Source organism: Pelodiscus sinensis, chromosome 5 (genome assembly GCF_052426305.1).
Source record: "Pelodiscus sinensis isolate ZL-2025 chromosome 5, ASM5242630v1, whole genome shotgun sequence".
Taxonomy (NCBI): domain Eukaryota; kingdom Metazoa; phylum Chordata; order Testudines; family Trionychidae; genus Pelodiscus; species Pelodiscus sinensis.
Window position 1 is genome coordinate 96,468,145 of NC_143056.1, and position 14,580 is coordinate 96,482,724.

At 45.7% G+C, this 14,580-nt stretch overlaps 1 protein-coding gene across 1 annotated transcript; it reads left to right on the forward strand.

Annotated features, from left to right (window-relative positions):
• Nucleotides 1-3,996: 3,996 nt before the first annotated feature.
• Nucleotides 3,997-8,220, forward strand: FSHB (follicle stimulating hormone subunit beta). Its single transcript, XM_006119862.3, has 3 exons — nt 3,997-4,402; nt 4,867-5,026; nt 6,113-8,220. The coding sequence occupies exons 2-3, from the start codon at nt 4,868-4,870 to the stop codon at nt 6,347-6,349; spliced, it is 396 nt and encodes a 131-aa protein (XP_006119924.1). The 5' UTR covers nt 3,997-4,402; nt 4,867; the 3' UTR covers nt 6,350-8,220.
• Nucleotides 8,221-14,580: the final 6,360 nt, after the last annotated feature.

Consider the following 14,580-nt stretch of genomic DNA (forward strand, 5'->3'; position numbering starts at 1 on the left):
GGACGGGGCCTTCCTATGGTGTAGTAGGGTGTCCACATCCCACACAACCACGGGGAGGGTATCTGGGTAGATGACAAGGCCTATAGTAGAAGTCAAGGCAACTTACAGATGAAAGAATGCAATGATTTAGCTAGCTTTCCTCTGCATGGTGCAGAAGCCTGTCAGTGTATCATCCCCAAACAGAGAGCTTAGTCGAGCATTTTAACCGGAATCTAAAGGGAAAGATAAAGAAGTTTCCCCCAGTAGATGTGCAACAGTGGGACCAACTACTGCCTCCACTGCTGCTTGCTGTACGAGAGGTGCCACAAGCTTCAACCCAGTTTTCGCTATTCGAGCTTTTATATGAGTATCGTCCCCAGGGTACCTTGGATCTCATGAGAGAGACTTGGGAGCAGACCCCCTCAACATCACAAGGGCTTCTACAGTATGTGTTAATTGCTCCTGGAGCAGGAAAACAAGCAGGAGCCCTGGCTCAAGAGAACCTACAAACAGCCCAAAACACCCTGGAGCAGAACTACAACCGCCAGGCACGAGAAAGGAATTTTGAGCAAGGAGATTGCATGCTTCTACTGCTCCCCTTAGAGGTATCCAAGCTTCTTTGCCAGTGGCAAGGGCCCTACAAGATCATCCACCGGCTCAGGTCTGTAAACTATGAAGTCTACCGGTCGGATCGGAGAAAGAAAAACCAGATATATCATGTCAATTTTCTGAAATTATGGTTAGACCGGGGCACTCTGATGATCACGCAGTACCCATCTGAACCTGCTCTGGGGCCTCAGATACCCGATCCAGCAGACGAAGGCAAGCCACAGCTTGGGAACACCCTGTCGGAACCTCAAGTAAACCAGGCACGACGCCTCCTAAAAGCCTTCTGGGAGACCTTCACTACCAGACCCAGACGGACCACTGTGATAACACACAGCATTCAGATCCCGCCTGGACAAGTCGTGCGGGAAGGTAATCACCCCCTGCTGCGCCAGATGCAGGAGGTAATCGAGCAGGAGGTTCGCTCTATGCTGGAGCTGGGGGTGATAGAACGCTCCAAGAGAGAGTGGCGTAGCCCGATCATGCTAGTGCCGAAGCCGGATGGCAGCATCTGCTTCTGCATTGATTTTAGACGGGTTAATGTGATTTCTAAGTTTGATGCCTACCTGATGCCACGAATGGACGAACTTTTAGACCGCTTAGGGACTGCCAATTTTATAACTACCCTTGGGTATGTCTATACTACCATCCTAGTTCGAACTAGGGTGGTTAATGTAGGCAACTGAAGTTGCAAATGAAGCCCGGGATTTAAATATCCCGGGCTTCATTTGCATCTTACCGGGCTCCGCCATTTTTAAAGCCGCAGTAGTTCGGACGAGATGTACTGGTAGTTCGGATTAGAGAGCCTAATCCGAACTACCTACTCCGTGTCGCGTGTAACCGCGGGCACGGAGTCCGAACTACCGGGGCTTTAAAAATGGCGGCGCCCGGTAAGATGCAAATGAAGCCCGGGATATTTAAATCCTGGGCTTCATTTGCAACTTCGGTTGCCTACATTAACCACCCTTGTTCGAACTAGGGTGATAGTGTAGACATACCCCTTGATCTTACAACAGGATAATGGCAGATTCTCTTGGGCCCAGAATCGTGGGAAAAGACCACTCTCAGAACTCCTTCAGGACTATTTCATTTTGTGAGAATGCCGTTTGGACTTCATGGGGCACCTGCAACATTCCAGAGAACAATGGACCACTTGTTATCCCCACATACAGAATATGCCACCGAATACCTTGGTGATGTGGTGCTCTACAGTCGAGACTAGGAGGAACACCTGTTATAGGTAGCGGCCGTAATGCGGACCCCGAGAGATGCCAGCCTGATGGCCAATCCCAAAAAAGGTAAAATTTGTTGGCAAGAAACAACCTACCTGGGATATCAGCTAGGAAGGGGCCTTATACGTCCACTAATAGAGAAGGTGGAGGCCATTCAAACCTATTCGGTTCCCACCACCAAGAGGAAGGTGAGGCAATTTCTAGTGTTGGCGGGATACTATCACCACTTCATACCTCCGTTTGCAACCCTAGCAGCACCCCTCACTGTGCTCCTCATGAAGGATAGCCCCCAAAAAGTCAAGTGGACGGCCGAATGTGAAACTACTTTTCAGGGGTATGTCTACACTACCTCCTAGTTCGAACTAGGAGGGTAATGTATGCATACCGCACTTGCTAATGAAGCCCAGGATTTGAATTTCCGAACTACCTAGTTCGAGCCCCGTGTAGCCGCGCTGCACGGGGTTCGAAGCAGCGGGGATTTAAAAATGGCGGCTCCCCGCTTATGCTAATGAAGCCCGGGAAATTCAAATCCCAGGCTTCATTAGCAAGTGCGGTATGCATACATTACCCCGTAGTTCGAACTAGCGGGGTAGTGTAGACATACCCCAGGATCTGAAAGCTGCGCTCTGTAGTGAGCTGGTGCTGTTCAGTCCAGACTTTTCCTGACCGTTCACCTTCTAGACAGACGCATCGGACTGCGGACTGGGAGCAGTGCTGTCCCAGGAGATTAAGGGTGAAGAACAGCCAGTGTAGTACATCAGCCAAAAACTGTTTCCCCAAGAATGCAGATATGCCATGATCAAAAAGGAGGCCCCAGCGATCAAATGGGCCATCAAGGCACTGCGTTATTACCTCCTTGGAGACTCTTTCATTCTTTTTACAGACCACACTCCCCTAAAATGGCTCCACCGAATGCAGGATACTAACAGCCGCATCATGAGGTGGTGCCTGTCCCTCCAGGCCTATGTGTTCACCGTCAAGCACTGGGCAGGGAAAGAGAATGCAAACAATGATGCGCTATCCCTTAGAGGAAGAGCAAAGGCCCAGTCCCAGAAGCCGGGAACAGGACTTAAGGGGAGGGGGTGTAGTAGGGCAGACTGGCCGCCCGTTGAGCCGGAGGCGGAGGAACCATTTTGGGAGCCATTTTGGGCCCAGCCTAGCCCCTCCCAGTCATCTGACCAGAAGCAAGGGAGCATGGCTAGGGCTATCAGTACCCGGCCAGGGAGCTCAGTCAGGGCCCAGACTCAGTGGGAGACAGAGGCCTGCCCAGAGCTCTCTGCCACAGAAGCCGAGACCTGGCTCAGGCCTCCCACAGCCGCTGGCCCAGAAGCCTACCCCGAACTCCTGGACTGGGAGCCAGAGACCTGGCCAAGCCTGCCCTCTGACCAGGAGAAACCACTAAGCACTCGGGAGGTCGATTATTCGCATCTGCAGGGGTCGTTTGTGGCATCGATCTACTGTGTAGTGACGACAAGCCCTTAGTTCTTTGGGGACTACAGGGAAAGAAGGGCACTCAGTAGGAGCAGGGAGAGAAGGGACCTACACATGGGAGCCTCTTATGAGTTTCTCAGACCCATGACTTATAATGGTGGGACAACTCAACGATCAACAGGAGAGTTCCAAGGAAACTCCACGGCTACGTCTAGACTGGCCACATAAGACGGAATAGGCATGCAAAGCAGGCAAGTCAGAATAGGGAAATCCGCGGGGGATTTAAATATCCCCCTGCAGGGTTTAAATAAACATGGCCGCCGCTTTTTTCCGGCTTGGGGAATAAGAATAGGAATAAGAGATCCTCCGGAAAAGGGCTTTATTCCGGAGGATTGCGCCAGTCTAGACGCTCTTTTCCGGTATTTCCCCAAGCCGGAAAAAAAGCGGCAGCCATGTTTATTTAAATCCCGTGGGGGATATTTAAATCCCCCACGGATTTCCCTATTCTGACTTGCCTGCTTTGCATGCCTATTCCGTCTTATGTGGCCAGTCTAGACGTAGCCCACAAGTTTAAATTCATAAGGTTTCCATTCCCCAATATGAGAGCAAAACACATGGAGGGAAGGGGTCATATAGCAGTACAGTGGATGATTAGCTCTATAATGGCTCATTTTACTTCTCCTTATACTTTTTTCTCACACCAGGAAGGCTACTGAACATTGTTGCTTAGCAAATCATTCACGATAATTTAATGTTTCCATTAACATCTCACAAAACGAGGGTGAAACACCTCACCACTTGTTTTTCAATTCAAATGAATATTGGCAGAAAATGTGCTATTCTATCAGCTGCAAACAATGCCACTATTTAAATAATTACGAAAGACGCTAATGGATCAATTCTGGGGAAAGTTTTAATATATTACTTCTGTGACAATAACATGCCTCATCATCTGCTGAATGTATAGTGTTGCTTAAAAAACAATGTTTGATCTCACTGTCTGGCTAACAATTAATCTTCTTTCACCCAGCACCAAACTATATTAATACCCTGCAAATCCCTTAGGTGTAAGTTACACATGATTTAGTATAAAATGTAAGGTCTGAAGCTTTGCTCTCTCTACAGCTATTACCAGCAAAACAGGTAGACTACAGGTGAGTTCATTAGGGTTTTTATTTGAGATTGCAAACTTACATTCAATTGCTTTTTAAAAAATGGATTATTTCTTACTGTTACTCTTTCCTTAGTTCTAATGTATTTATAGTATTTTTTTATCAAAGGAAAGCTACCAGGATTTTTTGTAACAAGAATTGAAATATAATTTATTCATAGAAAATGTCTTGGTGTACTGTAATCATTTTCTCTCAAAGATTACTGGATATAGAGTTCTAATCATTTAACAAAACCAGTCTCCCTTAACAATAATCCCACAGCTGAATTTTGCTGAATGTGCTGTATGTTTTCACTGTTCCACAATGTTGCTGAAAATTTGTGTTTATATTAGCATTTGTGGATAATAGGAAGACCTAAGTTTTGTCTTTTCCTACCGAAATCTGATGTTGCAAATTATTCTACGTGTTCTTTCCAGAACGTCTGAACTATTTGCATTGTATCACAGGATGAAGACAATTAACTGTTATTTGCTGATACTTTGCTGGAAAGCAATTTGTGGCAATATCTGTGAGCTGTCCAATATCACTATCGCTGTGGAGAAAGAGGAGTGCAGGTTCTGCATTAGTGTGAATGCCACTTGGTGCTCTGGATACTGCTTCACAAGGGTGAGAATCTAATCTGTCAAAATAATGGGCAGGAATTAAAGACTCCCTAAAATGAATATAAACAAGCCAGTCTGCCAGCCTGTAATGAGTTACATTGGAAACTAGGCTTAATTAACTATTCTGTATTATGAAGTGGAGCTGTGTCTGCTACTTTTCTCAACAGCCCATGGGCGTGCTCAGCATTGTGCAAGCTGATACATGGAGGCAAATTCTGCTACCAGTGACTCAGGCATACCGCCCCCCAACATCACTGGGAATTGCTTCTGTCATGGACAGCAGAATTTGACCTCCGTGATTATATCTGAGAGTTTGCTGCACTTGATAACAGTGTAAATTGAAAAATGTTAATCTTAGTAAATTCTGAGCGCCATTCCGGTAGAAAGCCTGACAAGTACTGTGAAATGAGAATGAGCATACGTGATTGATTATAAACTATGCATTTGTTTTCTCACAGTACAGATACTAACACATCTTTCTTGTATTACTGAGTGTAATGAGCATAGGGCTTTGAATGTATCAGGAACCAGAAACATGGAAAAAAATTAGATTCAGAAGATGGCCCCAATGCTTGAAAGTTTAGCTCCAGATTGATCCTTCTCTCAGTTTTAAATGCTCACATTTGCTGTCCCAGTTTGATCCATTAGAGAGACAGGACATAATCACAACATTTGTATGCCTGAAAATGGCCACATTTTGACTCCAGCCTAGTGCTCTGCCTTGTGCTAATTTCTATTTAATACAGAGGTGGAAAAAGATATAAGTGTGTGGCTGCCCTGGAGTTTACATGTCCAATCATTACCAAATAGACATCTGTGTCTTTCATAAAAGTTACTTTGAGTTCTAAAAACAATAATCCTGTAGAGTTACAAAATAGCTGCCTGTGTTTACCACATTGATTCTTTGAAAGGAGAAAACTGGAAGACTTGACTGTAATTTTAAGCCTAGCAAGTCATTGGGATACTTTCCATTGAGCTCACTGTGCTTTGGGTCAGATCCTCCATTCAGATTCTAGTTTTTGCAACTCTGAGAAACAGCAGAGGTCTCAAACTAATTTCAGATCCAATATTTCCTTCCTGTCATTTTCAGGATCCAGTGTACAAATACTCACCAGTGTCATCAGTTCAGCAAATTTGTACTTTCAAGGAGCTTGTTTACGAAACAGTGAAGATCCCTGGCTGCACTGACCATGCTGAATCATTTTATTCATACCCAGTGGCTACCGAGTGCCACTGTGAGTCGTGTGATACTGACAACACCGACTGCACTGTGCGAGGCTTAGGGCCAAATTACTGCTCCTTCAACCAGAACCAAGGCAAAGAGTAAGGAGTACTAGAGATGTTAGTATAGTTTTGGTTTTCTGTTTTAACTATTTAAACATTGTATTGAAATGGTACAAAGAGGGTAGGAGAACAAACACATTTATTTACATACAGCCAAGTTTTAAACAGTTATATTAGCAATATATAAAATGGAGAGCAATATATTGTATTTGTCTCCAGTGGCTTCCTCTCACATTACAAATTAAGGTCAGTTTCCTTTTGATCCATTTCATGGCCTTTCTGACATTTCTACTCTTACCTCATTCAACACTTGTGTCTCCCAACGGGGCTCCATTTGTCTGCTACTGCTCTCAGCTTTGCTTGTTATCCCAGCCATCCCTTTTGCTTCAGACAGCTTCCCACCAACCATGCACCAAGGAGTTTTTATCTTCTCATTCCATCTCCTCTCAGAACACATTTATTTTGAAAAGCCTTCCATCATTGATAAACTTCTCAGCAATGTCTGCATGAATATTTTTAACTGTTATCCTGTATATCTTAATTATCTAAGTTACGCTATAAGCTTTTCTGGGCAGGGACCTTTATTTTTAATGTGTTTGCAAAGCTTAGTATACGCTAGTGATAATCTAAAAACATTAATAGCCTGTTCATTATAGGGATCTAGCAACAAAGACCTGGACTAATATTTGCAGATAGGTCTTAGAAGTAGGTCAACATTGCAAGTAAACACCTGCAGCTGGCCCAGGTCAGCTGACTTGGGCTCAGACTACTGATTTGTAAAACTGCTGGAGCCTAATCTCTGTGACCCTGCAAGAAGGGAAGGTCCCAGAACATGGCCGCCAGGCTCTACACCACAACTAAATATCCCCATAGCCTCAACCTTGCAAACCTGCATCAGCTGTCATTGGCCGGCCAGACGTGTTGCACTACAGTATAGACCTACCCTTAGTGACTTAGGAGCCTAAGTTCCATTTTGGAAAGTGAAAGTCAATTGAAAGACACTGAAATTAAGGCTCCTAAATGACTTTGAAAATTTTACCTCAAATCTTTTCAGAGTCATCATATGTCTCCTTCATTGTAAAATTCTATACAAGAATGATGGATCTTTCTCACCTAGGCCTCAGTCTTACAAAGACTCAGGCTACATCTAGATTGCAATGCTTTTCCAAGATACCAGAGGTATCCCGGAAGAGCAATGCCATGTCCAAGGAATGCATCCACTTTTTCGGAAAAACATTTCAAAAAGTGGAAATGCTTTTTTGCCATCCCTATAAACCTCATTTTACGAGGAAAAAGGGATATTTCGAAAGAGCACTTTTTCCCCCAAATTTGGCACTGTGTAAACATGCCAAATTTCGGAAAAGCCTCTTTCAACAGTAAAGCAGAAAAAGATATGCAAATTGCATACCACAAATTGTGTTTCTTTTTCCAACTTACCTCTGCAGTGTAGACCCAGATACACTGTTTAACTTTAGATAACAATGCATATAATTATGCACATAGAGAATTCGTTGGAGAATTGAGGCCTTAGATTGGCAAGATCCCTTATTCTTCCATACAGTTCCACAAAATTAACATGATAGTAGATTTTTAGATCTTTACAACAGTTTCAGATTCAACAACTGTCTTTTTTTGCAGTGATGGTATTAGTTTAGTATTGATTCTGTATAGTATATTCCTCAGACTAATAGAGAAAATGATTTGTCCATTGTATATATCAACAGATATTAATGCTTAAAGTGTTTTTGCATATACTTACCTAGGGAAGATTTTCTTTTAATAGGGAAATCTCTCTTAGCCATAATACAGGCAGTCCCCGACTTACACGGATCCATCTTATGTCGGATCCGCAGTTATGAATGCGGCTTTTCTTGCCCCGGAGTACACGGGCAGACCAGGAAGATGCGGAGCAAAGCCGCAGAGGGGCTTGGGCAGCAGAGCAGCCCAGGCGTGCCTGGGCTGCCCCCCTGCCGGCTTCCCCTCCGCAGCTTTGCACAGCCTCGGGGGAAGCCGGCAGGGGGGCAGCCCAGGCACGCCTGGGCTGCTTTGCTGCCAGAGCCCCTCCGCGGCTTTGCAAAGCCTCGGGGGAAGCTGGCAGGGGGGCAGCCCAGACGCGCCGCGGCTGTCCCGCTGCCGGGTCCTCAGAGTCTTTGCTCCCCGTCTCCCTGGTCTGCTGGTCTCCAGCAGACCAGGGAGACTGGGAGCAAAGCCGCGGAGGACCTGTGCGGCGGGACTGCGGTGCGTCTCGGTCCGCAGCCCGCGTCTTCCTGGTCTGCTGGTGGGGCGGGGGCGCAGCTAGTTCCCCCCCCCAGCAGACTAGGCTTTTCTCCAGACGCCTGTGGCAGAGCAGCTGGGGCACTGCCGGTTGGTCCCGCAGCGCCTCTCTGGGCGCTACTGGACCAACCCGGCAGCAACCCAGCTGCTCTGCTACAGGCATCCTAATTCAGCCGCTGCTGGTCAGTTTCAGCAGCGGCTGAATCAGGACGCCTGGGGCAGAGCAGCTGGGGTGCTGCTGGGTTGGTCCAGTAGCGCTGGAGCGGCGCTACTGGAGCAACCCAGCAGCAACCCAGCTGCTCTGCCCCAGGCGTCCCCAAGTCAGCTGCTGCTGAAACTGACCAGCGCTGACTACAGGAAGCCCGAGGCAGAGTTGCTCTGCCCCGGGCTTCCTGGAATCAGCCGCTGATCAGTTTCAGCAGCAGCTGACTTGGGGACGCTTGGGGTTCTTAAGTTGATTCTGTATGTAAGTTGGAACTGGCGGTCAGTTTCAGCAGGCTGAATCTGGACGCCAGTTCCGACTTACATACAGATTCAACTTAAGAACAAACCTACAGTCCCTATCTTGTACGTAACCCAGGGACTGCCTGTATTTAATTTATTTAATTTCTAAGGCTTTTTTACTGAAAAAAAAATTGTTCTTATCACAATTTTGTTTGTGAGATGTCATTTTGAAAGTCTATTGCTCTACTGAAGTTATGAGAGACAGAACAATAATATGGATATTGAACCTGATTCTCTTTATGCTTGAACTACTTTTATACTAGTGTAACTCCAGTAAAGTCACTAGAGCTACTCCTGATTTTCCTTGGTGTGAGATCAGAATCAAGGTTATTACTCATACTCATCCCCAAACCACCTCTCATTAGTCAGGCAAGGGAATTTATAACTGAATAAGTATTGCAAGACCTGGTCTTTATTTGCCTTCAAAAGTGCTTCTGTAAATTCTGTCTGTGCCTGTTTATGCCATTTGGAATATTAAAAAGGATTTTGTTGCATTTGCGTCATTTTATTCACTGGTCTTATTGAGAAAGTTGCACTCCATCTATGCATTTATCTTTAAAATACATTTCTTACATAGAATTCTTCAAATCATTGATTTTCTTCTCATAATTGACATTTCAATATCTCATTAGTAATTTGCTAACCTAAACTGTATTTGCATCGACTCAGTATTGGGCCAGATGGAATCACACAACCTTTTGTAAAAACACAGATACATTTTATCCAATAGAGGGCAGTGCTATATTACATAATTTTAATTAAGTGGGCCAGAGACTCAAAATCAGGATTATAATGAAAGTCTTGAAGTTTAAAGTTTAAAACAGAAAATGAAGATTACTGAGGTGAAAGAAATGTAGGCTACTGTCATACCTCTGACATGATTGTTACTGACTGCAACCTGTCACAACTTTAGTTTATATCCTATCTGTACTACCTGTACCTGGGCTTTGCCTCAGAAAAGAATGAAGGGACAGAGTTTCTCCCACACAATTATTACACCATTTCAATCAGCATTATTCCAACACGGTCCTCTTAAGTTGTGAAATCCAAGAGTTTCTCTCACAGGACATTTTGGGAAAGCTACCTGTAAATCATGGTTTTAAAAGGCCACAAATTTACCCAATGCCACATGTCAGTACTAGAGATGTGGAAATAAAGAATAACAAATAATGTATTTGCTGAATTTACAATCTTTTTTGTCTGGCTTTGTCTACACTGCAGGGTTTTGGCGCAAGAACCTTTTGCGGAAGAGATCTTCCACAAAAACTTCTTGCGCAAAAGCGCATCGTAAAAGCCATGTGCTTTTGTGAAAGAGAGCTTCCACACTGCATGGACACTCTTGCACAAGAAAGCTCTGATGGCCATTCACAGAATGGCCATCAGAGCACCTGTGCTTTTTCTGATAGGGGTTTCTTGCACAAAAACCCCTCCAGAGCGTCCACACCTGTCTTTTTGCACAAGAGCTGGAGTGCAAAAAGGAGTTATTCCTCGTGGAGAGAGGAGTAACTCTACCAGCAAAAGCCCTCTGTTCTGCTGATTTACTTGCACAAACACGCACTTGAGGTGTGGACGCTCCACTGGTTTTTGCGCAAAAACCTTGTAGTGTAGACAGTCTCTGTGACTTGCTCATGAGCAGCTTGTGAGTTCATAAGCATGTTCACCAAAACCTATAGTCTCAGCTATACAGAGGGCCACCTGCCCAAGGCTTGTCCAGTACTCTTCTTGAAGGCTTTTCATTTATTTCACTGAGTTTTGCATCATGGTCTTATACAGAACCCAAACGGAGCATAGGCCTTTAGCTGGCCCTCTGCACTGAGGTGAATGTCACCTCTAAACATTTCTTTGACTAGAGTGTTCACCAACAGGTCATTGTCAGTAGTTGATCTTCAGAGATCTGTTTCTACTGGTTTGTTCTGATTGGACACATACTACAGATAACATGTGATAGCTTTTATTCTCCATAGATATTAAGATCAGAAGTACGCATAAAATCACTTAGTCTTGCCTCCTGTGAGGGGTGTGATTGGGTTAGATCACAGAAGTCCCCTTGGGGTTGTTCCTCAGTATGTTGGTCATGCCACTGATGCCCACCTTCCTGCCCTCTGGGGCACCCCAACACCCAGTCCTGCTGGACCAGATCCTCTGGTCTCCTCCAACCAAGGCACAGAGTTGGAGTTACTGCCACCCTGCAGAGCAACACCGACACTGAATCAGTTCAGCTCCAGGGGGGCTCAGATATAAGCACTCAGCACCCAGGAAACCAACCCTCAAAAAGAACCAAAACCTCAGATAAATCTATCTTACTGTGTGTAAAAGTTTTACACAGAGAAAACTCATAAAGATGCTCACCCCACAGAAAAACATAGGGGTTATGTCTAGACTGGCCAGTTTTTCCAGAAATGCTTTTAACGGAAAAGTTTTCCGTTAAAAGCATTTTCAGAAAAGAGCGTCTAGATTGGCATGGACGCTTTTCCGCAAAAGCACTTTTTGCGGAAAAGCATCCGTGGCCAAGCTAGACGTGCTTTTCCGCAAAAAAGCCCCGATGGCCATTTTCGCGATCGGGGCTTTTTTCCGCAAAACAAATCTCAGCTGTCTACACTGGCCCTTTTGCGCAAAACTTTTGCGCAAAAGGGACTTTTTCCTGAATGGGAACAGCATAGTATTTCCACAAAAAGCACTGATTTCTTACAGTAGGAAGTCAGTGCTTTTGCGGAAATTCAAGCGGCCAGTGTAGACAGCTGGCAAGTTTTTCCGGAAAAGCGGCTGATTTTCCGGAAAAACTGGCCAGTCTAGACACAGCCAGTGGTTGCTCCCTTCAGGTAACAATTATTTACACTGGGCTTGATAATAAACAAAAGTGTTTTAATTAAGTTTAAAAAATTGAATTTAAGTGGTTGCAAGTGAAAACAGTCAGATCAAAGTAAATGACTAAATTAAAATAACCAAAAAACCAGCTAATCCTAATCCACTGAGAAACTTGTTACATGGAAATTCTTACCCTACACAAGGGATGGGGAACCTCTAGTCCAGGGGCCGGATGTAGCTGCTGACTTGTCTGGATCCAGCCCCCAAGGTTTAGGGGCTCACCCCTGCATTGTGTTTCCATGCTGACACTCCAGCCCTGCCTTCCCCCCACAAACACACACACACTGCCCCACCACATGCCTAGAGCACACAAAATCCACTAGGCAGGGCTCCCCTAGGATCTGGTGTGCAAAGGGAATGGTGGAGTGTCTGTCTCCTTCTCAGTCGGGGGCCAGTCAGTGAGGGTTTATTTGTTTGTGTGTTTTTGCTTCTTACTTATGTGTGCTCCCCCTCCCCCGACTGATTTTTCAGTGGGTCAGTGGCCCCCAGCCAAAAAAGGTTCCTCACCCCTGTCCTAAATACTTGTTCTGAACACCTCTTTGAGCTTGGGCCCAATCCTTCCCCTGTTCCAGCAGACATCTGAGGTGGTAGGTGGGGGTTCTCCTGATGTCTGGTAACTGCTCCTGTTCTTCCCCTCTGTGACGAGGCAAGACTGCCCCGCACCCGGGAGCAGCCGGCAGCGGCGCTGTACAGGGCACGGGGCGGCAGAGAAGAGGCCAGTGCAGCACATTCCCCACCCGGGGGGGCGGGACTCAAATCTGACGTCCTCCCTACGCCCTGGCACAGGCTAGCTGCGGGACACAGGGAGGCCATGAGAGCGCATGCACGGCGTGCTCCCAGGCAATGGAGGAGGGGAGGAGGCACGGAGACAGAGAGAGGAACGGCGCCCGGGTGTGATGCAACACCCTGGCGCCAAGGTTTAAAAAGCCCAGCAGCTTCTCCTCAGTGAGGGGGGGTAAACAGCGCAAGGAGCAGCCGTCCAGTAGGCCCATGTGAGGGCGCAGTGAGAGGCCAGGAAACTGGGGGAAAGTCAGCTTGGGTAAGGGGAGAGGAAGCAGCCCAGGGCAGGGCTTCCAGTTAGCATGCGGGCTGACGCATTACAGCAGGAAGCCCCGCCAACCAGACCGGACCACAGGAGGTCCGTGTCCTTAGGGCCCTGGGCTGGGGTCCGTGAGAGAGGGTGGGCTCAGACCCCTCCTCCCCTACACCAGGAGACACCTCGGAGCAACTAGTGGGACAACCACAGCGCAAAGACGGGACTTTTAGGCGGGCCGATCTCCCGGGTCCGCTGTGGGACAGTGGCAGTGGGATACGAATAAAGGCACAAATCTGCTAACCCAGTGCGTGATATGTTACACCCTCCTCCTTTCCATTTTGCCTAAGGCAGGAATTCTTTGTGCGCTGTTCAAACTTCTCTCAACTAGAGTGGTAAAGTACAAGATCCAAAATGGGTTTCAGCATCCGGTGGCCTGACCCCCTGTCTTTCTAGGACCAACCACAGTTTGGGCTTTCAGGAAGAATAAAACCATTCACATATTACAGATTTGAATACTGAGTGATTATTTTCCAGAGCAACAGTAATGGCCCTCATTAGCACATTTAGAATTATAAACTTCATATTTCTAGCTTCACATACAAGTGTGATACATACACAAAAACAGCATTCACAAAAAAAATACATTCAGCAGAGTATAATTTTAAAATTGATATGTAACATGAGGCATTTTGTCTAAAGCATCTTTGAGTTCTGCATATTCATATTCATAAGTCAATTTTCATAAAATATGGGGAGGCACACAGACCACAGAATTTCACCCAGTCAGCACTGATTGAGCACAATAGCTTGTGCTGACTAAATCACATCTTCCAGAAAGTCACTCAGATGTAAAAGGCTAGAGACTTAGGAGTTTGTTCTTTTGGCCACTCAGTCTGAATATTCAAAATTTGCTTTTCACAGCATGTCCAGTAGGTTTAAAACTGACTCTCGAATGAATAGCTTTCCACTAATGTCACACAACTGCAGATGGTTAACTTCAATGGGGTATTATGATGAGGTTTAATCCCCATCAACTGCAAGGCAAGGATAAGAACCCTAATTAGTTATGCTCTGCAGATGGTTGGTAATTAATTAATTGCCTCCAGGGCTGGGGGAAGTGGAGCTAGGCCTTATAAATAGATTGTGGGGATTCCATTGGAAAGAAGCCTTGGGGTAGGGTTTTAGCAAGCAGAAAACAATTCTACAGGAGCTGTGTCAGCCCCTAGTGGCAAAGCTCTGAGGTAGGCCCAACAAGGGAACTATAGTGGTACATGAGTGGTAAAAGGTACATGAGTGGTATTCTGAAGATTTTTTTTTATGTGGACTCATTTGTATTACTCTAAAAGGAGTTTCAGTTTTCATGTGACTTGATGGAAGGGCTAAGCCATGGAACACCCAGAAGGAGACTAGAAAAGAAGCTTGGGAAATCTTATGTGGGGGAGGCCGAAGGAGAGCATGGTGGTCGGTGCTAGAGACAAGGATCCCAGAGAGATGGGGTATCAATGAGGTGAAGCTGCACTACTACAAGCAATGAATACCAGTGAGTTTTGAGGCCCAAATTGACTTTAATTTATTATTTAAACAAGTCTTTAAAG